The sequence below is a fragment of the Gordionus sp. m RMFG-2023 genome, chromosome 4 (genome assembly GCF_954871325.1).
Source record: "Gordionus sp. m RMFG-2023 chromosome 4, tfGorSpeb1-WG-v2, whole genome shotgun sequence".
Lineage (NCBI taxonomy): Eukaryota > Metazoa > Nematomorpha > Gordioida > Chordodea > Parachordodidae > Gordionus > Gordionus sp. m RMFG-2023.
Window position 1 is genome coordinate 1,179,075 of NC_088778.1, and position 26,465 is coordinate 1,205,539.

General features: G+C 30.7%; 3 protein-coding genes across 4 annotated transcripts; 2 read left to right on the forward strand and 1 right to left on the reverse strand.

The window, feature by feature from the left end:
• The first annotated feature begins 676 nt into the window (after positions 1-676).
• Positions 677-4,438, forward strand: LOC135928057 (protein diaphanous homolog 1-like). The gene is made up of 5 exons (XM_065464387.1): positions 677-879; positions 1,747-1,867; positions 2,515-2,679; positions 3,422-3,518; positions 4,072-4,438. Exons 1-5 carry the CDS (start codon positions 692-694, stop codon positions 4,239-4,241), a joined length of 741 nt encoding a protein of 246 aa, XP_065320459.1. The 5' UTR covers positions 677-691; the 3' UTR covers positions 4,242-4,438.
• A 4,282-nt stretch (positions 4,439-8,720) lies between these two features.
• LOC135928991 (cyclin-dependent kinase 8-like) lies at positions 8,721-18,484 on the reverse strand. Of its 2 annotated transcripts, XM_065465475.1 has the most exons (9): positions 18,181-18,484; positions 17,956-18,135; positions 17,054-17,270; positions 12,349-12,492; positions 11,576-11,718; positions 10,929-11,026; positions 10,424-10,523; positions 9,006-9,736; positions 8,721-8,965 (listed from the first exon to the last, which is right to left on the reverse strand). In XM_065465475.1, exons 1-9 carry the CDS (start codon positions 18,454-18,456, stop codon positions 8,959-8,961), a joined length of 1,896 nt encoding a protein of 631 aa, XP_065321547.1. In that variant the 5' UTR covers positions 18,457-18,484; the 3' UTR covers positions 8,721-8,958. The 2 variants fall into 2 exon arrangements, with proteins under 2 accessions (XP_065321547.1, XP_065321546.1); XM_065465474.1 differs by having other exon boundaries at positions 8,721-9,736.
• A 666-nt stretch (positions 18,485-19,150) lies between these two features.
• On the forward strand, positions 19,151-24,423 carry LOC135928992 (uncharacterized). Its single transcript, XM_065465476.1, has 8 exons — positions 19,151-19,265; positions 19,307-19,783; positions 19,826-20,046; positions 20,122-20,336; positions 20,503-20,731; positions 21,202-21,522; positions 22,766-22,829; positions 23,648-24,423. The coding sequence occupies exons 1-8, from the start codon at positions 19,194-19,196 to the stop codon at positions 23,900-23,902; spliced, it is 1,854 nt and encodes a 617-aa protein (XP_065321548.1). The 5' UTR covers positions 19,151-19,193; the 3' UTR covers positions 23,903-24,423.
• Positions 24,424-26,465: the final 2,042 nt, after the last annotated feature.

A 26,465-nucleotide genomic window follows, 5' to 3' on the forward strand; every position in this document is an offset into this window, starting at 1 on the left:
ATCCAGCTGATTTGCATACGAAGACGCTTGCAAAAGGCATTATTATGAACGCGTCGTCGGTCTAGTAGGTATTATTAATGTAATTGACGTATATGCATATATATATATATTATAGCATTAGTAATGTGTGTTCCATTTTGTGCCACACGTTCCAAAGTTGAGTTATATACCTTTCCCGTCATATCAATTTTATTTTAACGAACTTCCGGTTAGAGATCTGCAACAGGCGCATTTTTAGCCAGGAATCCCCTTTCCCCAATCGTTGTTCCTGACCACGCCCGTCTGAAATATGGGCGGGCGGATAAAAATCGGCCCAACGCTGACCTCTAATTCAGACATCCAATTAAGTTCAAAGTATTTGTACAAAAAATGCCTTTAAAAAAAAAAAATTAATGTACACTTCTAACACAGCTTTCTTGTGGTCCAGAAACAAGCAATATATATTATAAGTGAACTTAGACCGACAGACCCGGCCTCTTAGACCTGGACAGAGTATGTGGGCCTCGTATTTTAAATTTTTTTTTTATACTAGTGCCGGACCGAGCCCAAAACTTTTTTAAATACCTGAGCCGAGCCAAATATTCGGGTCGGGCCGCGAAAATGGTACCTCTAACAGGTCTCAGAATTATGTGTTGAGGATGTATGTGAGCAAGGATGACAGATTTTCGCCGTTTTTCAAAACTTGTTTTATATGATTCAGAATAATTATGCCGGCAACGCGCTCGGGTTCAAGGTGAGCTTCCTGTGCAAGCTCATGGACACGAGATCCAAAACGCCGCGAATGACGCTACTTCACTATATACTGGACATGGCCTGCAACCTGGATCCGAACATTCTAGAATTTCCTCGCGAATTGTCGGCTCTGCGATCAGTACAAAAGTAAATTCTGGATTAATCTTGGAGTTTTTGGGAAAGGAAAAAATTCAAAAGAAATTTATTAGAATAATAAAAACAAATACATGTTTTTTATAAAAGAAAAATATCTTTAAAATATTAGATACAAATGCACTTATAAAAAAAGTATTCGTATATAAATACAAATATGTTTAATAAAAAAAAAATGTATCTTTGAAATAATATAAATACAAATAAATACTTTGGCAAATACTTTTTATGAGTCACCATTTTCTATAATTATTCGATTAGAATATCTTCAAATTAAAAACATTAATATAAAATAATATATTTTTTGCAGCAGTAGCACATAACATAAATTAATGTAATGGGGACAAGTTTTACAGAGCACTACAATGATATTTCCGGAAGATGGAATTGCTCCTATTTACTGATTATGGTCTTTACTTTTTAGTTGAGAATGTAATTAAAAATTAAGCTTTCACATTGGTACCTGCCGATATTTTTTAAGAAATGTCCATATAGCTCGAATACATTTTAAAAATCAAACGTGAAAAATCGTTGAAATCGTGAAATCGTAATAAATACAAAAAATTACCTTTTATTTTTAGGTATATTTTAAAAAAAAAATACAAATTTCTAGTATACTAAATATCGGTATATTAGCATGGACTGCCAAACCCCTGATTAGACTTGTAGTAATTCTAAGCATATTTATAGAATTGAAACCCACAATATCAGTTTAAAATTACGCTTAATTTTTTTAACGATAATGCAACCTAAAATGGCGTAGGTCATGGGGCAACAAAAAATTTTTTAATCTCTTTGTATAGGAGAGTATTTTAGTTACTTTCACTGTTCTAACGATTCGAAATTAAAACATAATGACAGGATATCTATGGATAGCTTGAACATGGAGGCCAACGAAATGCACAAAAACGTGGAACAGCTGGAGGAAGATGTCAAAAACTCGAACGCCGAAATTAAGGGCAAATTTCTAGATTTCATCACGGTATTTACTCTATTTAATCATTTACGACTCCTCAGTTGGTATCGATTAATTAAAAGGATTTTTAAATATATATAATGTCTGCAATAAACGCAACAAAAATCACGCAAAGGAAAACCGATATAAAACTACCCGAATAGTGTTGTTGAACGGCTCGGTTTGAGCCGGTTTTTAAAACCCGGATGATTCGATTTTTTTTTAGTCGGAAAAATATTAAAGCCTTGGAATTTGGCCAATAGATTTATGAAATCTTTTAGGCTTGCCTATCTAAATTTTCGTTTCTAAATAATTGTTTCTTTTTTGTATTTTTTTATAGTTTTTTTTGTTTTTTTTAAATGTCTTTTTTTGAAAAAAAAATATATTTTATTTAGATAGATATCTATTTATTTTTTTTGTAAACTCGTATTCTTCCGTTAAAATTATAAAATCACCTTTAATTCTTTCACTTTTTAAAAATTTGGTATTCATTCTTTCTCTCTTTCTTTCTTTCTTTCTTTCTTTCTTTCTTTCTTTCTTTCTTTCTTTCTTTCTTTCTTTCTTTCTTTCTCTCTCTATTCTTTTTTTTTTCTTTCATGAAAAATTATAATGATTTAAATTTGTAAAAAAATTTTAATCCTCCATCTTTTAAAATATATGGCGAAAAATATTAGTTCACCAAAAAGAAAGTCAAAGATTTGAGAGCGGATATGGAGAATGCCCAAGGAATGGTCAAAAAATTGGCCGGCAGATATTGTGAAGACGAAGCCAAGTTCAATCTGCAGGAATTCTTCCTGATGTTCAACAATTTTTGCGACAAGGTTGAACAGGCTAAAAAGGTTAAAAAAAAATAACTGTTCTTCTAATGTCGCGTATGAGAGTTTAGATTCTAGATTATTTTCATGGATCCTACCTGGTTTTTAGTTTTAATACCCTTTATAGCAAAGAAGGGTTTTTAAATAAAAAAAAATTGAAATATATCGATGAGAATATTATTCCAGGATGCATGGAGTACCTATTACCCTAACAATTTCGTCATATGGAAAACCCTAATATAAAAAAATTTAAACAAATCGTAGACCTTTAGAAGGTACCGATTGGACAACCCGGCCCGACCCGAATTTTTTACCAAAAATTTTTCGGCCCGGCCCGGATACATTTTAAAAAATTAAAAGGGCCGGGCCGGGACTGGGTTTATGGCCGGGTCGGACCGGGTTATAGTGGCCGGGTCGGGCCGGATTTATGGCCGGGTCGGGCCGGGTTTATGGCCGGGTCGGACCGGGTTTATGGCCAGGCCTGCAGGTCTCGGATATAAATTAAGGGTAGTTCAAATTGTTCACGGCGAAATAACCGAAATCCGATGATTCGATGATCGAATAATTTATTATACGTAACATGTTACTAATTCTATTTATATCGAATTATCGCGAAAGGGGAAATATTTATAAAAAATTGGATGGACGCTTCGAAATTATGGTACGCACTCTATGTCGTTCAGCTAAACCCTAACCCCTCCCTCCCCTAAAATCCTGAATAGAAATCCATTCCATACACGTGACATATCATATTTTTATTTTCAAGGACAACAATCAACGCAAAGTAAACGCGGAGAACGAGATCAAAAGGCGGGCCAGACAACCCAACTTCGTGGCTTCCGGTGGCAGATCTTCCCTTCAAGGTTATACTGATTTTATCTCGAATCATATTTGAGTTATTCTTTGAGACATTCTCGCGCTGCGCACACGGGATTCAGGAAATTTAAAATTGTTTGGTTTGGGACATTTTGAAAGCGCATACCAAACAGTGACCGGTTATGGGAGAACTCATCGAACCCGGGGTTATATGGACCCGGATCGGTGCCGGACTCCTCTCAGCAATTCGGTTTCGATAAAGTTCTTGTTGTCAAAATCTCCACTAAATAGAATTTAAACTTCTTGAACCCGGGTGTGACTTCATACCCATTGCGAGACTAACCATTAACATATGGGATAAGAGAGGTGTAAGAAGGGGAACAGAACCTTTATGATCTGGATACCATTGCTGTACATACCACTGATAAATATTTCTCCTTATAATTTCAACGTCGTTCTAGGCAAGAGATAAAAGACGAGTTAAACATAATCCCCAGACATAGGAAAAATACTTAGATAAGGAGAAAATTTTTTTCGCGAAAATTCTAGAATAAAATGAAAAGATTTTTTTTTTTTTTTTGTTAAATTTAAATGATAAAGTGCACGAAGCCGAAAACGAAAACATGGTGGAAAAGCTGCTGGCCGAAATTCGAAAAGGAGAATTTAAACTCCACAAACGCGATTCGAACAACAACGGTAGGTGTTCGGTCGCTTCGACTTGCTCGTCCGTAACCGATATGGCTTACAACGGGGAAAGGGAACCCGCTTAAAAATTAAACGAATATAATTTAATTGGTCACGTGATAATTCGAAAGAAAAAGGTCAGGAACAGGAAAAAAGGAATAGAAAATTCCAGAAATCATTTTATTTTTCGATAGATATTCGAAGGCGAAAAAACGCGCCTAAATTATTTATTTTTTTTTAAAACAACAAATTATTGTCCTATAAAATAACATTATTATAAATATATATATTTTTTTAGATCAATAAATTACTCCCCAAAAAAAATCTGTTAGTGTTAGTAGTTATTTATAAATTAGTATAGTTCAATGGTGATTTCCGGGTTTACCCGGATTGAGCCAATTTTTCCTCGGATTTTTCTTTTCCATTTTTTGACGATCCTGTGAGCAACGATACTTTTTGTAAAGATTGATTTTTTCTCGTATCCGCCCGCTATCACATTTATCCACGTCATCTTGGACCTTCCTCTAGGTCTCGATCCTCCTACTTCCGTCAAGGTGAACCAAGTTATCTTTTGCCTCGCGTTCCATATGCCCGAACCGTTTTTAGTCTATTTAACTTCGCATTTACATTTACCACTCCAATCATTTCTATACCCAATTTTGCTCTCTATTCCTGGCTAGTTATTTCTCGCCTTCAGGGATACACTCCACATATCCATCTAATCATCCTCATCTCTGTTCTTTCTAATTTGGTTTTCGCGGGGCGCTTTCATTGCCCATGTTTTGCCGCCATAAACTAGACAACTCCTCACACAGCTTACGTAAACTTTCCCCTTTAACTTCAGAGAGACTTTTTTATGCTAGAAATGGCGACAACTTCCCTGAACTTCTTCCGTACTTATCTGAAGTTCATTACATTTTGTTTTAGGTCTGCTAAGTTAAAACGCCATCTAATGGATATTAAATTATTAAATTTTAAAAATATAAAATAATTTGTAAAAAAAAATTAATAGATAAAAGAGAATTACTTATTTTTCTTGATAACAAATACATTTATATTTACTTTATCCTTTTATAAGAACCCCAAGATGATGTCACGATTATTCGTAATAAAATTAAAGGTTAGAGGTATTAGGTTGAGCGGGGTTAAAGCGCAGTAGGGCTATGTTGGGTAGTATATTGAACAGCTTTATGCTCGGGCTGGCTCTAATATTTTTTTAAAGAGTTTTCAGCCCCCGGTTAAAAAATGATAATCGTTAACATTTTAAATTGATATTTTTTTTAAATTTTTGCTGATACAATAAAAACGCAAAATAATTGCAATTGCCCACATTTTTTAAAAAGTAAATTACTGATAACCGGGGTGGCCCAGTGGGTTATGATGTATGCTTGGAAAACAGAAGGTCCCAGATTCAATCCTGGTAAGGAACGTAAAAAATTTCAGGTTTTTCTTCGATGACTGATGTGTAAAAGACATATGGTATCACCGACAGGCTTGGACAGCTGGGTGCTAAGGATACTTGTCCAATAAGCAAAGATTACTATATATTAGGTATTAATATAGGACTTGAGCCGTACTGATCATATTTAAAGTGTAATAACTGTTAGGCCCATTCTAGGCAATTTGTACAAAGATTAGGAAGTGTTACCCTGCAACTGTAAAATAAAAAAGGAGCAATTTTTATTTTATAGCTATTTCCGGATTTTTGGTAATATGCCTATTTTTCAACAAAATAAATTAAATAAATTTTGTATTATATTTAAAAGGGCAATTTTTTTTGGGGGGGGGGGCTATTTCTACATAATTTAAATGGTGTTTTTAGTAGTGTCTGATGGGGGCCCAGCCTTCATAAGCGATTAGTTTAGACAGTTTTGTGGAGAGTCATGGACCCAACACGTTCACGCTCCAGCGTATCATCCCAGCTCGAATGGGCGAGTTGAGGGGATGGTAGCGATTGTTATAATTTGGATTAAAATGGCTGGTAATCATAAAGATGAGACGTACATGTCTCATTCATATTACATTTTCGCGTCTCTAAAGAGGAAGGGGGGGGGGGGGGGGGTCATCTCATTAATTTTTTTTTTACAAATCTTATTAATATAATTCCGCCAATGTCTGGCTTTGAAGGGATCCGTTATGACTCCTAAATATTGGCATCGGTTTTGTTAATTGATCCTCAAGTCGCTTTGCCAATTCACGGAGCTTAATAATTGCTCAGCCCAGATTTTTAAAAAAATACACTTTTCTATTATGAATTGAACCATATTAAATCGGAAATATTGTGAGAGGGAGAAAAATAAGATTACTAGAATCTCTGAACTTTTTTTTTAATTCCAAAACCAGATAGAATGGAGTCTTCCAGATAATGCTTGAATCTACTTAAAGGCTGCCGTTCGGGCCTTAATACTCAATCGATATCGGTACAATTCATGATCAACTGTCGTAAATGAAAAAAAATAAAGTAAGATTGATAAGAGGAAAATTTCGACAGATTTGATAGTGAGTCAAGTCAAAATAACCAAATATTTTGAAAATACGCTAACTAACGTATCTTACAACCGATACCTACACCAGTATAAATGGGTTTTCATATCGCGCCATTACCGAATAAAGCGAATATAAAATACATTTATTTTATCCGCGACCTCACGAAGCTAAAGGATGTGTCAGATATGATTTGTAAATTACAAAAGAGTAATGATATTTTTGTTAGAATCCTTTTAATCAGCCCTAATAATAACGCAAATGTAGTAGGTGCCATCGAGATTCTTAAGGATCGCAATTCATAGTCACACTATTAGGTGCCAAGCCCCGTATAGTTAACCTTATTGCGACCTATGGAATAGAATAACCAAACTTAATAAAAATTGTTGATAAATTGCATAATTCGGCTACGATGCTAAATAATTCAAGACAATTGGCCAATAAAAGTGTTACAATTTCATTAACCCTGTTATAACAAGATGGAATTTTCAAAATTTCTTATGCTTACAAATGGCTAACAAGGTGAATAATATTATGTTATTTATTTATTTATGGGAAATAGAAATCAAGCATTGCAAAACAGAATCTCTAATCGATAGCGAGGATATAAAATAATCGATATTTTTTCTATTTATATATATATATATATCTTTTATTGCTACTTTAGATTAGTTCCGAAAAAAAACACCTATGAAATTAGTATATATGATGATATGTCTTAAAAAACTTGTTAGAATATCTTAATGAGGTAAGGGACTCTGACAATCTTCAGCGCGTAATGTTAGCCACAACAAATGTTACCAAAATAAAAAAAAGGCAAACAAGTATAGATGGCAAAAATTGTAATAATTTTTCCATGTATGTTTGTACTTGTTTTTGGAAATCCCATAATTACAAAATGAGATAATTGACATCATTTTTTTTAAGAGACGATACAACATTCAATTACTAAATTTCGTTTCACATTATGGTAAATTTTTTTTCTATCTTGCATCAGCTTCAATGTCAATCAACGAATCACATGATCAATTATAGAAAAAATAATGTAGTGAGTGTTATTTATTTTTTTAGATCTACTGCCATTAAAACACTCGACCAATGAAAATTTTTTTATCGGAGCCATTGTTAAAGAGCAATGCCGATATTTTTGCGTTCCAAGGCTGATTCGATCTTTGATCGCGCTGCAAGGTTGAGCCGGCTTTAGTGGAGGGATTTTTGCGTCATTACCTGCCAAGGGGGTTTTTCTTTTATATCAGCTGATGTGAACAATGCCAAATAATTTATTTTTTACATTATATTTTTATTAGGTGAAGTTGTTAAACCCTTTTTATAATTAAAAATAAAATATTAAAAGAGCAGGGTTGGGCATAAAAATTTATAATATTTTTTCGATAATTTTCCTAGTGGATACATCAATGTCTTTAATGTAAACACGAACGCTAAATATATTATCTTAGTTAATAGCGGACTTGCAGAGGTACCATTTGGCAAGGCCCGGCCCGGATTTCAAAATATTTTTCGGCCCGGCTCGGGTTTTTAATAAAAAAATAGTCCCAGCCCGACCCGCGAACTCTTTTAACGGCACGGCCGGTGTACCGGGTCGGACTGAGGGCCGAGCCTGCCATCTTACATCTGGACATAGCTCGTCAAAAATCCCTTTCACTTTTTGCCTCTTTTTTTTTTAAATTTAATTTTTTTTTTATTATTATTATTATTTTATCAATATTTTGAACTATGAAAAAAAAATATGATAAATGGCAAATTTATTAATTTTATTCAATTTACACATTACATAAATGTTCGAATATTGATTGAGCTTTACATGTAATAAGAAATCTATTGATTGCACTGATAAATTACATAGATAATGATAAAATAGAAAGAAAGAAGGAAGGAAAGAAGGAAGGAAGGAAAGAAGGAAAGAAAGAGAGAGAGAAAGAAAGAAAGAAAGAAAGAAAGAAAGAAAGAAAGAAAGAAAGAAAGAAAGAAAGAAAGAAAGAAAGAAAGAAAGAAAGAAAGAAAGAAAGAAAGAAAGAAAGAAAGAAAGAAAGAAAGAAAGAAAGAAAGAGATAATTACATAAATAATGATAAAATTGGGAGCTAATGTAATCGCAGTATAAAAATATTAACAACCCATTCCACATAAAATTACGATAAAATATTGAAATACTCTTAGATTGATTAACTCCACAAAATAAATGAATTTTTTATCTATAGATAATAAAAATACATATATTAAATCTGCATCTTCAGTTCAGCTTATAATCTATTTTTTAGGCACGAGAAACGTTTATAAACAACACGATTTCAGATAATAAATTAATTCCTAAAAAATACGTTTTTAAAATATAATATTTTATTTATACATTTGCTGATGCCTCTGATAATTATTGGCGTTTTGATTGGCCATCAGATTATTATTCGCGTTTTGATTGGCCATCAGATTATTATTCGCGTTTTGATTGGCCATCATATTATTATTGGCGTTTTGATTGGACATCCGATTATTGTTACTATTAATATTAGGATTATTTTGATTCACGTACGGGTTATTCCTGTTATTGTTTCCGAGGTTGGCCATGTTGTTGTTGTTATTATTGTTGTTGTGGTTATTGGGATTCATATTCATGCTCATGTATTGAGAATTGGGCAGGCCGTTACCGGCCCCGCTATTGGTCCCGCCATTGTTGTTATTTTTATTGTAAATACCGCCTTGAGGCATGTTATTACCTATTTGACCGTTGCCGTTATTATTGTTGGCATTCATATTACTCAGGTTATTCATATTTGGATTCATGTTGGGATTCATGTTATTCATGCTGCTCAAATTTCCCATGGATGAGTTGGGATGGTTGCTGAGGTTTGCGTGGCTATTCAAGAAATTGCCGCCTTCCATACACACCCTCTTGTTGTTGGAAGACTGTTGGTGATGATTGGCGGCCATGTTGTTCATGTTATTTAGATTGTTCAAGTTGTTCAAGTTATTGAGATTGTTCATTTGTTGGGAATGTTGAATGTTGTTGTTGCCGCTACCGATCAGCTGACTATTCGCGTTATTATTCGGGGGATTTGTATTCGTGTTGAACATGGTGTTAATCTTTAACAAAATTATTTTTTTTAAAAAAAATATATATTTTATTTTACATAAATAATTTCATAAAAGAAAGAAAGGAAAGGAAAGAAAGAAAGGAAAGAAAGAAATTTTTTTTTGCTGCCAATCTGTCAATTTTTTTTTAAACAACAGGATATTGACCAATTTTTTTATATATAACGTCGGCCGAGCGTTTTATATCCATTTTTATAATTTAGGGAGAGCATTTTTTTTTAAAAAAAAAACCCATAAGAATGAAAATAAAGGATTAATTTTAACATTTTTATAGGTGATGTCGAAGAAGACAGAAATTGAAAAGATTGATTGATCTTTAAAAAATAAAATGCAATTTTAAAAAAGATAATATTCAGCTGACGATAATATTAACGCATCGATTTTTTTTTAAACATTACACTTACATCCCCGAGATTAATAAAATATTGAATATAACCATATTACATTCATTCTACCGAATTTATATATAATCGTATTTGGATTCACATTCTACGAATAAGAGAATTAAAAAGTATTTTTCTAGATCCGGTAGGGGAATCGGCTAAATTTTAAAAAAAATAGGATCCGATACATCTCTAATTAAGATACTATTCAAGATACATTTTTTTTTGGGGGGGGGGGGGGATAATATTAAATGAACGAAAGATCATAATCGTCAATGCCAAAAAGAAAACTAACCTTCGCGACATTATTGTTGTCTACATTGTTCTTCTCCTCGGATTCGTCGTCAGTTATGAATTCCCTTTTAGGATAGGGTATAGACATTCCATCGAATACGCTTTTATATATATATTTATTTTTTTAAAAAAAATTATTATAAATTTAAGCAAAAAAAAATAAACACGTAAACACCCCCCCCCCTCATTACCGCCAGCAAAAAAAAAAGATGAATGAATTAAATAATATATAGTAACTAGGAAAGTAAGTCACAGGCGTTTTTTAAATTTTTCGGGTTATCCGTAAAATGTTATAAATGAAAAATGAATGACTTTAAACTGTCAACTCATTCCAATTTTTTCAAAATCGATAGCTCACGTTTACGTCACACATTCCATATTAGTTTTTACCGGCCATTATTTTAAAACCCTTTCCCATTGGTTCTTTCTTTCTAAAAAATATGTATACTCCCAGTGGATCAAACTGAGAATGAAAAAATTTATTTTAAGTGTCATGTTATTAAAACTCTTTGGTGGGTAATGGGTCTTCGGTGAAATAGCCATCGGTCATAGATTGTTCGGCCGTGATTCTCTTGGTGGGGTCCATGATCAGCAATTTCGATAACTTTTTGTTGTATTAGGATGATAAAAATTCGTTATATTGGATTTATAATTAATTTATATATATATTTACGAACCTGTTTGTTAGCCATGTATTTTGTTTATTTTTTGTGGAAAAAGTAACAATACAGTGGCAACAAAGGAAAAAGATGCTTATTTTTGCTTTAAAAAAGGAGAAATTTATGGTATACACTATGACTTATTATTTTTATGGAGATTTATGAATATAAAAGAAACATTTGAGAAGAAAAGATTCGATAATTAATAATCAAAGATACTTAAAAAGTGAAGAGGTAAAAGATACATATATATATAGAGATTTTTGGTATTTCGTTACTTCTTTCCGATAGAAATTTTTGTATTTCGTTACTTTCATTTTACTTCTCATTTATTTTTAAGCGCCAAATTCAAATTTATTTTTTAAAAAAAAGGAACATGTTTGCTGTCGATTCTCTCACATTCGCAATCTTTCTTTCTTCTTCCAACCCCCTCTTCCTTCCCTTTTTAAATTAAAATTATAATTATCATATATAATATGTGTGCATATTAAAACTAAGGTAAATGCTTTGGATTCCGGTTTGATCTTGTATTTTTCCATGTATTTGACCAAGTTGCAATTCAAGTAATTGGCTCTCTTGAAGTCTTTCAAAAGGGTGATGTGTTCCGGCATTTTCTTGATATCTTCCCAATCCTTTTCTACGACGAATAAAAAATATAATGTTTTTTTTTTTTGGGGGGGGGGGGGGGGGAGTCAAAAAAAAAATTAATACTTTATCATGAGGAAATTATTTTGTATTCGCTCTAATTAACCGGTTTAGCCCGATTAAACTCAACTTTTTTTTAACCGAAAGCCATAACCTCGGTCTCGGGTTTTTACGCTTAGCGGGTTTTCTTCTGTAAGAGGTTGTGAACTTAACAATCGTTTTAGCCACTAACCCACCCCACTTATACTAACAACTGTTACATTTACATATTTATATACGAATTCATATTTGCAAATTTAAATTAGATTAATCAATAAAATTAATAACAGGAAAAAAAATCTACAATCAATCCTCGTCTATTAAACCCCCCCCCCCCAACCCCCTCCTCCCAGTAAAAGTAGTATTTTCTTTTCTATTTAAAAAAAACACGTTTTTTTCATTTTTAAAACTATTTGTTTTGTTTTCTTTACAGGGTTCTGGGGCCCGATTTCGATACGGTAACTTTAACCGAAAACCCGTTTTCTAAAAGGGGATCAAACCCGCCCCGCTAGTTTTCGATTAAGTTCCCGCGATCGAACCGCTAAAAGGCAGAACCGTGGTTTTTTTTTTAAAAAAAAAAAACCTAAAGGGAATCCCATGACGTTAAAAATACGATCCAATTGATCTTTGTGATAAGGGTTGCTCGTCTTAATGTCTTCTTGCCTGCAGTGGAATATTGGCTCGAAGGTTAGAAGTTCCGCGAATATGCAGCCTATAGCCCAGATATCTTTAATTAATCGTAAAATTATTATTTTTATGCTTTTCGTAGTTTTAAAGGGCTGTGTCCTAAATCTTAAAAAAAAAATGTATATATAAAATAAATAAATTTAATAATTTTTTGAAAAAAAATAAATTAGTGTTTTCTAAAATCATTTTTTGTTTTTTATGTTGTTTTTTTGGTAAGAAACAATAATGGAAGATTTAGGAGTTGTTTCATAATTTTATTAATTTGCAAAAATTTACAAATTTTGAGGGTTTTTTTTTCGAAACATTTAGGACACGTTAGTTTTCTTATAGGATAAAAAAAAATAAAATAAGATAATATTATAATTTATCGACTTTTGAAACCGTTTATTATATTTTCATTTTTATAATACTCCTTCCATTTAGAAAAAAAAAAAAATCTGAGGTTTGGCTGGGATTCGAACCCGTGCCGCTAAGTCGAGAGCGTAGCATACGTAACCGCGTTTAATTCAGTGATCGTATATTTGTGTAAATCGCTGCCGGTTTTTATATATGTAGGATTCTATGGCCAATCAGATAGATTTTGAAAAAACAAAATGTTCTCTAGTAAAAAGGGGTGGATGAGGGGGTGAGGGTAGGGGGGGAAAGTTCTTGAGGAGAGAGTGGGGGTTAATTCCGTTATTGGCTTGGGAGGTGTAGAAGTGCCCTGCTTGTACCCCCCTAAGGGTGCCTATGGAATTTCGAAGGAGCGAGATGTTATTCAAATTTCGCGTTAAAAATAGTAATGCCAACCTTAAAATCGAAGGATTCTATTGAAAGGCTGCCCTGACATGCGCAAGGAGTTTAAGAGCCGGGCAAAAAAGTAGAAAATTTTGCGTTACGCCAACCTTAAATCGAAGGATTCTATTGGAGGGTTACAAATGACATGCGCAGAGAGTTTATAACCCCGATGGGTAAAGAATTAGAAAATGTTGCGTACGCCCTACCTTAAATCGAGGGATTCTATTGGAGGGCTACAACTGACATGCGCAAGGAGTTTCAAACCCCGATTTGCAAAAATAAATAGAAAATGTAGCCTAATCTCTTTGATCATCGGTACTTTAATATCGCAAATAAGAGTACCTTAAATTTCGAGATTTACAATATGGCGGATAGAAAGAGACATGGATGACTCTATCCTATGAGATGATATAACCAAGAGGAGGAACATGGCTGATCCAATAAGCCATGATTATGCTAACATATGAGTTGTCATATCAAGAGAAATGCTGAATGTGGAATCGCAGTTTTATTGATTGTGTAGTTGAAGGGGACAGCTATAGTCAAATTTCATTTTTAACAATGCCATATTGATCCTCCCAAAAAAAACGAAAATGCCTATACTACACAATTTACAGCTGATGAACAGATTTCCCGATTACTCTAACTGTGATACAGAAGTGCTGACGTAATGATTGACGTAAATGACGCGATTTTTTTTTATTTATTCTTATCGAATATTTTAAAATTTTTCGCAAGATTTACTGTTATCTGTTGTAATTGTTAAACCAAATTACGAAGCCGAAAGAGAAAAAAGAATTAAATTTCGAATGCAAATGATTTAAAGAAAGATGAATAAAAAAGAATGATTATTCAAATTAAAGAAAGTTCAAGATTTTTTTCAGTTTGTTTGTAAAACATTATGTAAATGAATATTATAGAAAAGTATATATATTCGAGGATATTTGTATAGTGATAGATCATGATTTTACGAACTTAATTATAATTTTTTAATTTTAATTTTTCATTATTTTAATTTTTTTTAATTTAGTTGATTATATTTTTAACATATTATTTAATAAAGATTTAGTATCATTTTAGTTCTAACTTTTCTTATTTGACCGATGATATTTTGATGATTAATTTAAAAAGAATTTACAGACGATGTTTTGATTATTATTTTGGATTTGATAGAAGTTGAATAAAGAGTAAAATTCCATAGATATTCAGTCTCTCCCACTAGCCTCAGCAATATAAATATAAATCTCATATTGGTACATTATCCATTATTTTTTATGCGAAATTTAAATTCGATGACTTGGTCTAAGGGCGAGGAGTTAATCGCGCCATTGATTTGAAGCCCAGTCTCATCGAACCCTAAATTTCTTAGATGCAGAAGTTCGCGTGAAGAGAGGGGTATATCACTAGAATTAGTAATTACTACTGATGCCGGTTAGAATATAGGACAATTTTATGAAGCCAGATTTTGTTGCGACAATCATTAAAGCGCAGAGACAAATGTTAAACTAAATTGACCCCATGCCTTTGTCTATTTTCATGGTAAACCATACTATTTGTGGTCACAATTTGTTTTCCACCGGAAATAACCTTGAGATTATTGGGTTAAGGCCATGGAATGCACATTATATCGTGACGTCATTGCCTGGTCACGGGACTCTGATGCGTTTGTCGAATAGAAAATATATAGCATCGCATTTACCACTGATAAGATATAATTGGTTTGTTCGTAAATAAATCGCACGTCAACATGACATCTATCCCCATCCCCTCATGTTTAATTGGTGTAATATAAGGATGTTTCTTTGGCTTGTCAATGATTTTAAAGGCACAAGAGAAATGAAGGTATGAAATTCATATAGAAAAAGAATAGGATGGAAGTTTATAGATGGATCTTATCCAAATAAATGCAAATTGTTAAGATCTATTTAGCTCCTTATTAAACATCTGCTATAAAATTTACATATCATTAGGTCATAAAAATTTTTTTTATTTAATTAAACTAATATTCTAATATATTTAATTTTTATAAAAAAAATAAGATGAATATGTAAATTATTTTAAAAAAAATTAAATATATACATTAAAATCTGTTGGAACCATAGCAGAAATCGGGGAACTGGTATAACAGAACCTGACACCACCATACTTAAAATCTTTCTTTCCTTTCCTTTTCTTTCTGAAGAGAAGAAAGAAAGAAAGAAAGAAAGAAAGAAAGAAAGAAAGAAAGAAAGAAAGAAAGAAAGAAAGAAAGAGAAGAAAGAAAGAAAGAAAGAAAGAAAGAAAGAAAGAAAGAAAGAAAGAAAGAGAAGAAAGAAAGAAAGAAAGAAAGAAAGCAAAACTTTGGTTAACCCCAGGCGAAGTGCAAAAAACCCCAAATTAAATTTAATAGTGGTCAAAAAAAAATGAATTTATTTTTTAAAAAAATCTTGCAATCTTCAATAAAAAATTATTATCAGCAACCCAGATAAATCGTGGAATATATTCTTAGCAAAAAAATAAAACATTAAAATTATTTCTCCCACAAAAATATTGATTCGTATCGAAATAACATCCCAATTGTTTTTTCAGTTACAGTGATATCTCAAAAGAAAAAATCCTTGTGAAAAATAAGCCGAATTTTGCAAGAATACTTTGGTAGGACGAAATTATGTATACCGTTTTATTGCTATCGTGATTTTAAAGAGTGTGGGATCATATCCTCCCAGTTAACGGACAGTTAAATTTCTTTTAAGTGGTTCTAAGTTCTCCAGCAAATGTTATTGATTGGAATATAGACTACTATAATACCTAAAAGAAGTTGTATAGCTATATTGTTTAAAATTTTGTGTAAACCCTTCATGGTGGAATAAAAAAACTGCTAATATTTTTTAAATTTCGGTATAGATAACATAGACCTTCACCAGCCCAATATCATTTCTAGTGGGTATGGGCCGGGCCTGGGTTTTAAAATATTTTTTTAATGGGCTTGGGCCTGAAATTATCAAATTCAGATAATTTAAAAGAGTTGCTTATTTAATGAAATTTTGCCTTGTTTTCTTCTAATGATAATAAATTTCAGTATTGTAAACAAAATGATTGCCTAAATATATTTAAATATTGTTTATTTTCATTAAATAAATAAAAAATTAAATTTTTGTATATGGGCCTGGGCCGGGCTAGGGAAATTTTTGTGAAACTTATTATGAGCTTGGGCCGGACTTGGGAATTTCTTTTAACATTAAATATAGGCCAGGCCAAGCCTGGTCAAATAAATTAAGGCCCACGAAGTTCTCTGATAGCGAAGTACATTTTTATTTATTAAAAAAATTTATGTTTGATAAGTGGTTTCAAATGAACACCATGTTCTCTAGGCTATATTGGAAGGCACAGGTATTTTTTTAAAAAAATGAAGATTAAATAAAACATAGATTGGCTGAACCTATATCTAATTTATATAGTTTTACTTTTAATCATTGTATTTTTTAACTTTGAAAACATAAAATTTCATCCTTTTTTTAAAAAAATTTTCTAACGTTGGTAAATTTAAAGAAAATAAATGCCATATTGGTTTAATAATCCTAATAGTGATACGTGTAATGTTTAAAAATATATTTTTTAATTTTAACATTTTGGTGTGGTTTTTTAATAAAAATGATCTTGGCATCAAGTCTAAAAATATTGATATTTTGTAAAATGGTTTATAATTTACTATCATGCCTAAAATAAGGTAAAGCAGTTTATTTTATTGTTTATTTAAATATAATTGAATTGAAAACTGGTTTAAAAAAATTCTTATAACAGAAACCATTTTTTTGTTTAATTTTAAATGAAATTTTTTATTAAACCTATTGCCTTGGTATAATGCCTTGCACCGAGCAATAATTCTGGGGCTCTGTACCAAAACGTAACAACGACGGGGTCCAAATCTGCCAAAGGCTTCAGAGGATTATTGAATACCCTAGCGAACCCCATGTCAGCAATTTTGACAAGTCCTCTCTTGACTCCATTGTTGAGTGTTTGAGTATTGGACACATCGCCCATCACTAAAATATTCGCCGGTTTCTGTATGATGTGTATTGAAGAAGAATAATAAATTAATAGTCGTACAATTTCTAGGATAGGATCTAAAAATAATAGTATTTTTTCTTATAAGCATGTGAGTTGCCTCAGCCAGACAAACATATTTCAGGTGATCTGCACTGGGCCTAATCTTTCAAGCATGGTCTGGCCCAGAACCCAAAATTTAAAAAAAAAAAAATTAACAGTCGAGCCTAGCCCAAATTTATTTGTATATAGAAAATTAATTTTTATAATTACTCAAAATAAAAGATGTACATATAAATAAAATCAAATATTTTTATTTTACATAAAAAAAAATCGACAACAAATTGATAAATTTAGATATATTTTAAAAAAATTCAAATTTAATTTTTAAAATAATTTTAGGCCCGACCCTGCCCGAACCCAATTTTTTAAAAAAAACATAGACCTGGCCCAGCTGGGTATGGGCTGGGCCTACTTTTGCAGGTCCCTAATATTTACACCAAATGAAACAATCTGTGAATGTTAAAATTGATGAGGTGAGCAACAATTTAAAATCAAATTTGCATTTAGAAACTTCTTTATTTGATCATTATTAAATACTTTGCAAAGTTAAAGGAAGTTCTTAAAAATATTTAAGGGTAAACAAAATTGATATTTAGCCAAATAATTTTTTAAATTAAACAAATGCAAAAGAATGTCTAACCAAATCTCTGTGCAAAATCCAATTGTTATGCAGATAATTGATTCCATCTAAAATTTGATATAAAAGACTTTTAACCATACTCTTAGGCACAGCAATTAACTTTTTATTAGCTTTGGCACTTCTATGGAATTTAATAATATGCCAAAGATCATGTTCAGCATAATCAAAGAGTAGCCATACCTGTTAAATAATATATCACGATAAATTTAGTAATAAAATTGTTACTTTTCTATCAATGTGTGATAGGAATACTCTAATAAGATTGATAACGTTTGGATGCTCTAATTCCCTTAATAATGCTATCTCCCTGCAAGCAGACATTGATATACCAGTACCTTCTATTAATTTTAATGCATATTCTCTGTCAGATTTTTCAAGCTTATGTTTAGCCTTATAAACATGTCCGTATGTACCTCTGCCAACTTTGCAGCCTTCATAAGTAAACATATCATCTACATTAACTCTCAGAGCATTCGTTCTCATTTTAAAATCGTAGTCCATTTTCAAAAATCAGATGTTTAACCGAACCTTAAACTGATTACTTATATGATTGTTGACTATAAATAACATTCTTCAGCTTAGATCTTGTAAGATAAATTACTATGATTCGCATTTTTATGGGGTGGCATATTACTATATTTTATTGATAAATTTGTTATGTTCTTAAAAAATAATACACTCTAATTTCTTTGGTAAGAGCTATAACATGAATTTTTTTATTTTAATTTACTAGTTATGCTATTCATAAATGTGTCCTGTGGGCTCAAAATTTATATGTGAAAGCTAAGATTTTTAAATTTAAGAATTTGAAATTTCTGTATTGAAAAGAATTAATATATATATATACACATTAAAGATTAACATACAAATCTATGTTATAAAAGAACATATAAAATATTTTTTAAACAAATATTAAGAAAAAGTAATATAGAGGATGCTAATTGAATAAATTTAGCTAAGATTTTTTAAATATTAAGTAATTGGAACTAATTATAGTGATAGCTGTTTAAGTTTATAAAAAAGAGAGATATGTGCTTTTTTCCTGGATTTGGAAACCCTTTTCCAAGTCCCATATTAGTTATTCATGAATAATCATGTATAAAGAACGAACCTGATGTGTATTACTCAATATTTTGAAGTAAAAAGTAATTTTATTTAATACGTCCAACCTGTCAATACTTAATCGATCAAATTACTAACTTTTATAAAAAAAAATTAAAAAGTACATTTTTTCAAATATGATGTCAACTGTCCCAGATGATAATGTATTTCAGATCATAGAGGAAGCCAAGATACATGAGAAACAAAAAGTTTTATTGTAATAAACTATTTTATATATATGAAAAATTAGGTTAAAGCTCAATTGCCTGATTGGCTTGAAGATCCAACATATTTTTCTAATGACCCTAATAATGATGACATAATTGATGGCCATTCTTCCTCGTCTATTATACAATTGCTCTCAACTGAAATACGGAAAACTTTATTAGAAAACGAAATTTATAGATTGTTTCCAGTTCAACGTGCTATTATAGCTAAAATGTTATACAACAATTCAAAAAATCAAAATTATATGTATCTAATAGACTCACTTATGAGGCCTCAGGATATATGTGTAAAATCTCCTACTGGGAGTGGCAAAACATTAGCATATGCTTTACCTATTATTCAACATCTTTATTTGATTAAAAAAAATTTTAATGCATCATCTATACATAAAAATATATCAGATGGCAAAATTAAAGCATTAATATTGCTACCTACTAAAGATCTAGCACACCAAGTTAACAAAATCTTTGAGATATTTAGTGCAAATTTGGGGATTAAAGTAATTAATGTGTTAGAGTTATATATTATGTATTCATAAAAGGTAGTTATGATAACAGGTGATAAAAATATTGAGCTTGAGAGAAAAATGATTATTGAAAATTATAAATCATTAGATGATAATTCTTATAATACAAATGTTGATATATTAGAAAATTATTTTGATCATAAACCAAAATCTAAGGTAGATATTATTATAGCAACACCTGGAAGATTAATAGATCATATATATAGCACAGATGGATTTGATTTAAATAATTTAAAGTAAATTGTTATATATTTTAATATGCATAAATGATACAAAATAAATAATTTTTAATCACAATGTAATCTCATAAGATATATTGCAATTGATGAAGCTGACAGAATGTTACTAGATATTAAACAAGATTGGTTATTCCATTTGGAAAGAGCCCTGACTACAACTAATTACTTTAATTGGCCACCTAGAAAAATGCTTTTTTCTGCTACATTTTCACCAGAACCTTCCAGACTATCTAAACTTAACCTATTCTTACCAGTGTTATTTGAAAGCAAGGCTTTTCATCCTCATGGTACATTTTTATACTCTTATCAATTAAAATATTTTTTGTTGATATTGGTATTTTTGCTCATTTAAATTTTGGTTAAAAAGCAATAAAGAAAATATGAGTGACAAAATTAAGAATATTTTTTCCGTCTAAGAGATGATTGTTTAAATATTAATTGAAAATTTTTTAGCAACTCTTACGCCAATTCCGAATAACGCTAAATATAGCCTACCTCCATCCTTGCAACAATTTTATATGGTATGCCCTACCAAGGTCCAAAAACCTTTATATCTGCTATGGTTATTGTTTAATTTGGATTACTTGTCAAAGAATCGAGCTTCAGGAAAGGAAAAAAGTGAGACAAAGAACCCCATGAGGAGAGTTCTGTGTTTCACTAAGTCCGTTGAATCTAGTGTCCGGTAGGATTTTTTATGATTGAGTTTTTGTATAATTTATATAGTTTTAATCTATATTCGGCAAATGTTAAAACCTGGAATGGATCCCATATAATGACATCATTGTAAACATATGGGTCTGGCTTAAAAAATAAATGATATATTAAGGGAATGGGTTGGGCAAGAATAATATTATTCCCAAAACTGCAAGCCAGGGTAATTTTCAAAAAGTATATATCTTTTTAAAATATTTTCAATTCTCCCCCCCCCCTATGATACCATTTATAAAATATGGCTAAAAAATTTTAAAATTCAAGAAATTTAAAAAAAATTTGGCTGGGTAAGGTGTAAAATGATAGAATTTTTTTAAAAAAAATGCAAGCCAGGCTTGAAAATAGGTTTTTAAATAAAAAAATTTATCTCATTACCTCCAAACAAAAAATTTTTTGTGGCGAACATTAATTTTTATAAAAAAAATCAAATTAAATTATCAGACTCGCAAAATTGCTCAATTTTACGAATATTCTTGTACACCCTGCCAAAGAATTCAGCAGTCTGAACAATAGGGTGATTTGCAAGAAGATCCTGAAATCTTTCCAGTCCTCCACCACACTTCCTGCACCACAAAAAATTCCCTACTTGAAACAAAATTATGACAACGCGCATTCGAATTTGCGAATCGACGATCTCAAAATATTGGTTTGTTCCGATTTGATGGCCAGGGGCATGGATCTGAAATTTTCTTCCCAAGATCTCAATAATTTGATAGTTTTGAATTACGACGTCCCAATAAAGATAAAAAATTACGTTCACAGGTAAAAAGAAAAAGGTTTACTTTTATGCCTTTATTCAAATCATAAGAATATAATTGGTTTAATTATGGTCCAACTCACAGAAATTGCCTTCACAACTGCGATAATATGTTTTAAATTTCTATTCGTCTAATTTACAATTACAGGATCTGTCAGAATCCTAAATTTAATATATCTTAATCCCAACTCATATCTCCCTAAACTTTCAAATTCTACTCCTTGCTTTGAAGACTTTTTTAATTTTGAAATATATCTCATCTAATTTAAACTATATAATGCCTCAAGTTAAGCTAATATCTTCACAGTACACATAGTTGGGCAGTACCACAAATATTTGTATCTAAGATACCAGATGACCAGATCCTTTTGTACCTTGTACTCAGAATCTTTTTTACATTTAATTCTGAAAAGAATCTTGTATCTTAAAAACTGTATTTTATAAACCATTCTTATATAATTGGTAATGACAATTTTAAAGTATCTTGTATTTGAGATATTCTAACTTAGCAAAAGATTCTAATATCTATATCTGTATCTAAGATTCATTTTTTTTATAAAAAATCTGTATTCAGATTCTTTTTCCGGAGACCTGCCCGACTCTGACAGTACACAAGGGTAAGCTGTAAGATAGAATCGTTGAATGCCTTTCTTTCTTTCTTAAACAATGTGAATCAATTTTTCCATTTAAAATTCTGATATTCTTGATATTTAAACCGAATTAAATATTAATTTTATACTGCTAGGAAAATCACAAATTTTTGGAAAATGACCTCGGGTAAACTGAAAAAATTTCCATATAATTATTTAAAAGCATTTATAATTTTTGAAAAAAAATGGCCAAAAAGGTAGAGGACGAATATTTCGCTTTAAATAAAATAAGCGAAAAGGTAGAGGACGAATATTTTATATGATCGAAATAGTGTAGAGGACGAATATTAGGGAAAAAAAATATATTACTAATTTTTAAAAGATACAAAAAAAATTTATGAAAAGTTTTAAATAAACCTTTCCAAAAATTACACAAACTATATTAATATTATGTCCAATCACAACGTTACAATCCGTGATTGACATATTATGTTTAATATAGGGTTTTTCGTAAATATAATAAGTGGCAGTTTACGACACTAAGAATTTCTTAAAAAATATAAAATGGAGTTATTCGCCTTAAAATGTAAAGATAAGAAATTAAATTTTCGAATCCATGACTTATAAAATTTAATTTTTAAATTTAAAAAAAAAATAGATGCGGAAGGACCGCCAGGGCCGGGTCTATGGGCCAAGCCGTAACGTTCGTCGAGGATGTACAAGTAAGAATTTATTTTATTTTTTTTCAAAATGGATACCGGAAATGGAACTTATAACCGAACGAGTAAAATACGCTTATTTTTTAATTGCAATCTTTAAAAATGGTGGGGGGGGGCGGTGAGATGAATGTTCATTATAATTTTTACAAATTTTTTTAGGGAACTGGAACCCCCAAGTAGTATTCTTAAAAACCCCAATTTTGGTTGATTTAAAAAAACGGTCCGATTAAGATTATAAACGTCATGTAACCCCAAAGATTTTGCTCATAACTGACAGAAATGTCTTTGACATCTATTTGCCAAATCTCGACGCTTGCCAATGACATATAATGATTGATACCTATTACTGACGATACATTCTTAATATTGCATTTGAGAGCGTCGTAGTAATTATTCTTATGTTAAAAACTACTAATCTCGATTATAAGGCAATTCTTTAATAAAGTTTGCAGCAGACATAGGAATAAATTGGCCTTTCGTTTAAAAAATTTTTAATAATGATATGGGTAACCAAAGTGGCGTCCCCAGCTGTTTTTCATTGATGTGTACACTTTTAATGTATAACATTTTCGGTCTATGTATTATTATACGTCGTTAATGCTTACATAATATTAATTTAGCTAACATCTCAATCGGGCCGTTATAAAAAAAATCGCCCCAAATTGCGCTTTTTAACATTAGTTAGTCCAAATCGTCTCTAATCATCTCAATATGATTATCGATTATTGATGATAAATTTCCTTCTTTTATACCTGCTAAAACAATCTCCGCGGAAAATAGGATATTATCATCATTATTTTTTTTTACTTATTCCTATCAAGCTTCAAAATTTTAAGAACATGTTTACGAAGGCTAATTGGTGCCGCGATAACCTTATAGATACCTTTTGTCATCCGTTAACCGCCGACGATTTAGCCATGAAGCCGAGCTTAAATGACCCAGGGACGGATTTGAAAAAGGGAGTCGAGTCCGAAGATTTGCAAGCTATTTACCAAAAAGCGCTGAAAAAATTGAAGAAATTTATTTGCACTTCGCCATTGGTCAAGAAAAGGCGGGGCTTAAAAAGGAAAATTTAATATTCTTATTTTGATTGATTGATTGATTGATTGATTGACTATTCCGTCACTTTTTATTACTTATATTATCACGTGTTTTATTAATCAATTATTTATGTTCCCGTATTATTTAAGATGTTATTATTCGACGCAAAACATTTACCTTAACCTCGTGACTTATGCTTTACCTTGATGAAACAAGAAGCTAAATTCGATCCCTATTTAAATAATTTTATTTTAGAAGATCATGATTCTTGGTTAATTTGTTTTGTGCCTGACGAAATCAACTTCCAGAATAACGAATTCCTATTTTCCCAGGGCTGTATAAGGCTTTCCCCACCTGAGTCTATTATCATCACTTTCATAAAATAATAGAGGGCAGAAATAGGGTTAAATGAGCTACAATTTTCCTTTACAAGTCCTCTTCAATGTTTCATATAAGATGAATTAACACTTATTAATTTTTTTTAAAATAATAAAAATTTTATATGAATATATTTTATGCGATTATATATTTTTACCCATATCTATTATATTGAAATACCAACTAAAAGAATACATTTAAGTCATATTTAATCGTTCCTCTAGGAAGCCCTAAAATGTATGTAAAAAAAATTTAAGAATCATCTCATTTTATGATCAAATTTTCACATAATAAATTTATATTTAAAAAAAAATTGAGACGCTTTCCGAACGACGTTATAATTAGTGTGGGGTCTTTTTCAATTGTTAAAGCGTACTCGGTTATTATTTTACTAAACAATCACTCAATTTATCGCATGTAAAAAGAAATCTTTTCTAATTTCAGCATAGCTAATCCATCTTATTTTCATATATTTCAATGTTGTGCCATAAGTCTATTTAACTCCTTTTAGTATTAAAGATTCAGACAGAGACACAAGTCTCATATTTTTGATCATGATAAAAAAGTTAATTTTTTTATGATAGAATTCATTTAGTTTTATTTCATTTATTTAATTTTATATATATATATCACATGCTAATTTGATTCATATAATGCGACATGATGGCATTCCATATTCACGTATAAAATCCATAACTTACGAAATATCTTTTTTCGAACTCTTTTCTGATCACCTAATATCTCCATTTCTTCTCTTATATAGAGCCACACAGTCACCATAACCAATTCTGCCCCTACATTTGTCGCTACTCATACACATGTATACAGTCCTCGTGGAGTTGAACCGTCCGTGAACAATCCGTTTTCGCTTGAAACATCAATTTATTCTAGATTCCAAATGCTCCTTATTATCATTAACTGTGAGTAGTCATCATCACTTGTCTATATCGATTAACTGTCCCTTTTTTTACTTTAACCTGCTGGACAACCTCTCTAGAGTGTCTGATATGGACAATCTTGTCTATAATTTTTATAACTGGTGGCCCATTCCTTTATCTGGGCACCTACCTTATGACATCTTTGTTGAACTACATCGAATCCAAACTACTCATAAAAATTTATAAATTACCCCTGCTAAAAAGAAGGTCCGCCATTAAACATGGGATTTTTTTTCTATAATTTTATTTTCGGCAAATCATAAGAAATATATCATAGTCATACATCAAAAATCTTCCTTTTTAGTAAAATGTTTGATATATATATCTATTTTATTGCATCGATAAAATAAATAATAATCAATCATTAAGTACGAAAAACGAAAATAAAATGTTCTTTGTTTAAGATTAAATTTAACTTAATTGATAAAATAATAAAAAATGTAAATAGAAAAGCTTAGTATAAAGTCAAATAATGATTACAAAACTAAGAAAAAAGTTATAATTTTCACAATTATCGGAAAAAAGTATAATATTAGTGAATCACAATTATATAAAGTCATTAATTTTTGCTGTCTTTTATTGATTGAGATCAATATAAACTGATTTCTTAAATTAAGAAACAAAATCCTTGTTATTTCCATTAGGTATAAAATAATCCTTTGAAATAAAACGAAAACTTAAAATCAATATATCTAACATTCCACCCTCCAAAGAAAACTCCGCCTAGGTTCTCCTTGGGTACAAAAAAACGTTCTAAATTGTTCTTGATCTTGTACGCAAGTTTATTCAAATCGTCGCTATAACTGGGTGCCTTATGTCCATTATGTTTAATGCTAACGTATTGTCATCGGCTTGATCATCACTATTTCGTTTCCTCTCAGTTACCTTAAAATTGTCATCAAAATCTTCATTTTGTTATAGCTGTTAAGATGTGAAATAAATATCCTTTGAAATAAAACATAAAATCAATATATCTTAACAATCCCAAAATTGTAAGAAGATAGATTTTTTAAAAAATTGCATTTTCTTATGATATAAACTATATATAAAAATTAATAAGTTAAGAATTAAAATCTTGCCGTTAGATATAAAATAAATATCTTTGAAATAACGAAAACTTAAAATCAATATATATATATATTAATATCCAAAAGTAGACGATAGATTTTTTAAAAGAAATTGCCATTTCTTATGATATAAACAAGTTATAAAAATTAAATTACTAAGATATATTCAAAAATAAAGTATAATTAAATTATATTATATCTCATTTAAATCTATT

Excerpts from the sequence above, each read along its gene's own strand:
- LOC135928057 (XM_065464387.1), top strand. The coding sequence starts at position 692 with ATGATTCAGAATAATTATGCCGGCAACGCGCTCGGGTTCAAGGTGAGC. Across the intron at positions 880-1,746 it reads GCTCTGCGATCAGTACAAAA|GATATCTATGGATAGCTTGA; the intron begins GTAAATTCTGGA and ends ACATAATGACAG. Across the intron at positions 1,868-2,514 it reads AATTTCTAGATTTCATCACG|TTCACCAAAAAGAAAGTCAA; the intron begins GTATTTACTCTA and ends GAAAAATATTAG.
- LOC135928991 (XM_065465474.1), bottom strand. The coding sequence starts at position 18,456 with ATGGACTACGATTTTAAAATGAGAACGAATGCTCTGAGAGTTAATGTA. Across the intron at positions 11,027-11,575 it reads AATCCAAAGCATTTACCTTA|TTATCGAAATTGCTGATCAT; the intron begins GTTTTAATATGC and ends TACAACAAAAAG. Across the intron at positions 10,524-10,928 it reads GACCCATTACCCACCAAAGA|CGTATTCGATGGAATGTCTA; the intron begins GTTTTAATAACA and ends TATATATAAAAG.
- LOC135928992 (XM_065465476.1), top strand. The coding sequence starts at position 19,194 with ATGATGTCAACTGTCCCAGATGATAATGTATTTCAGATCATAGAGGAA. Across the intron at positions 19,784-19,825 it reads GTGCAAATTTGGGGATTAAA|GTAGTTATGATAACAGGTGA; the intron begins GTAATTAATGTG and ends TATTCATAAAAG. Across the intron at positions 22,830-23,647 it reads CGTTCGTCGAGGATGTACAA|CTTCAAAATTTTAAGAACAT; the intron begins GTAAGAATTTAT and ends ATTCCTATCAAG.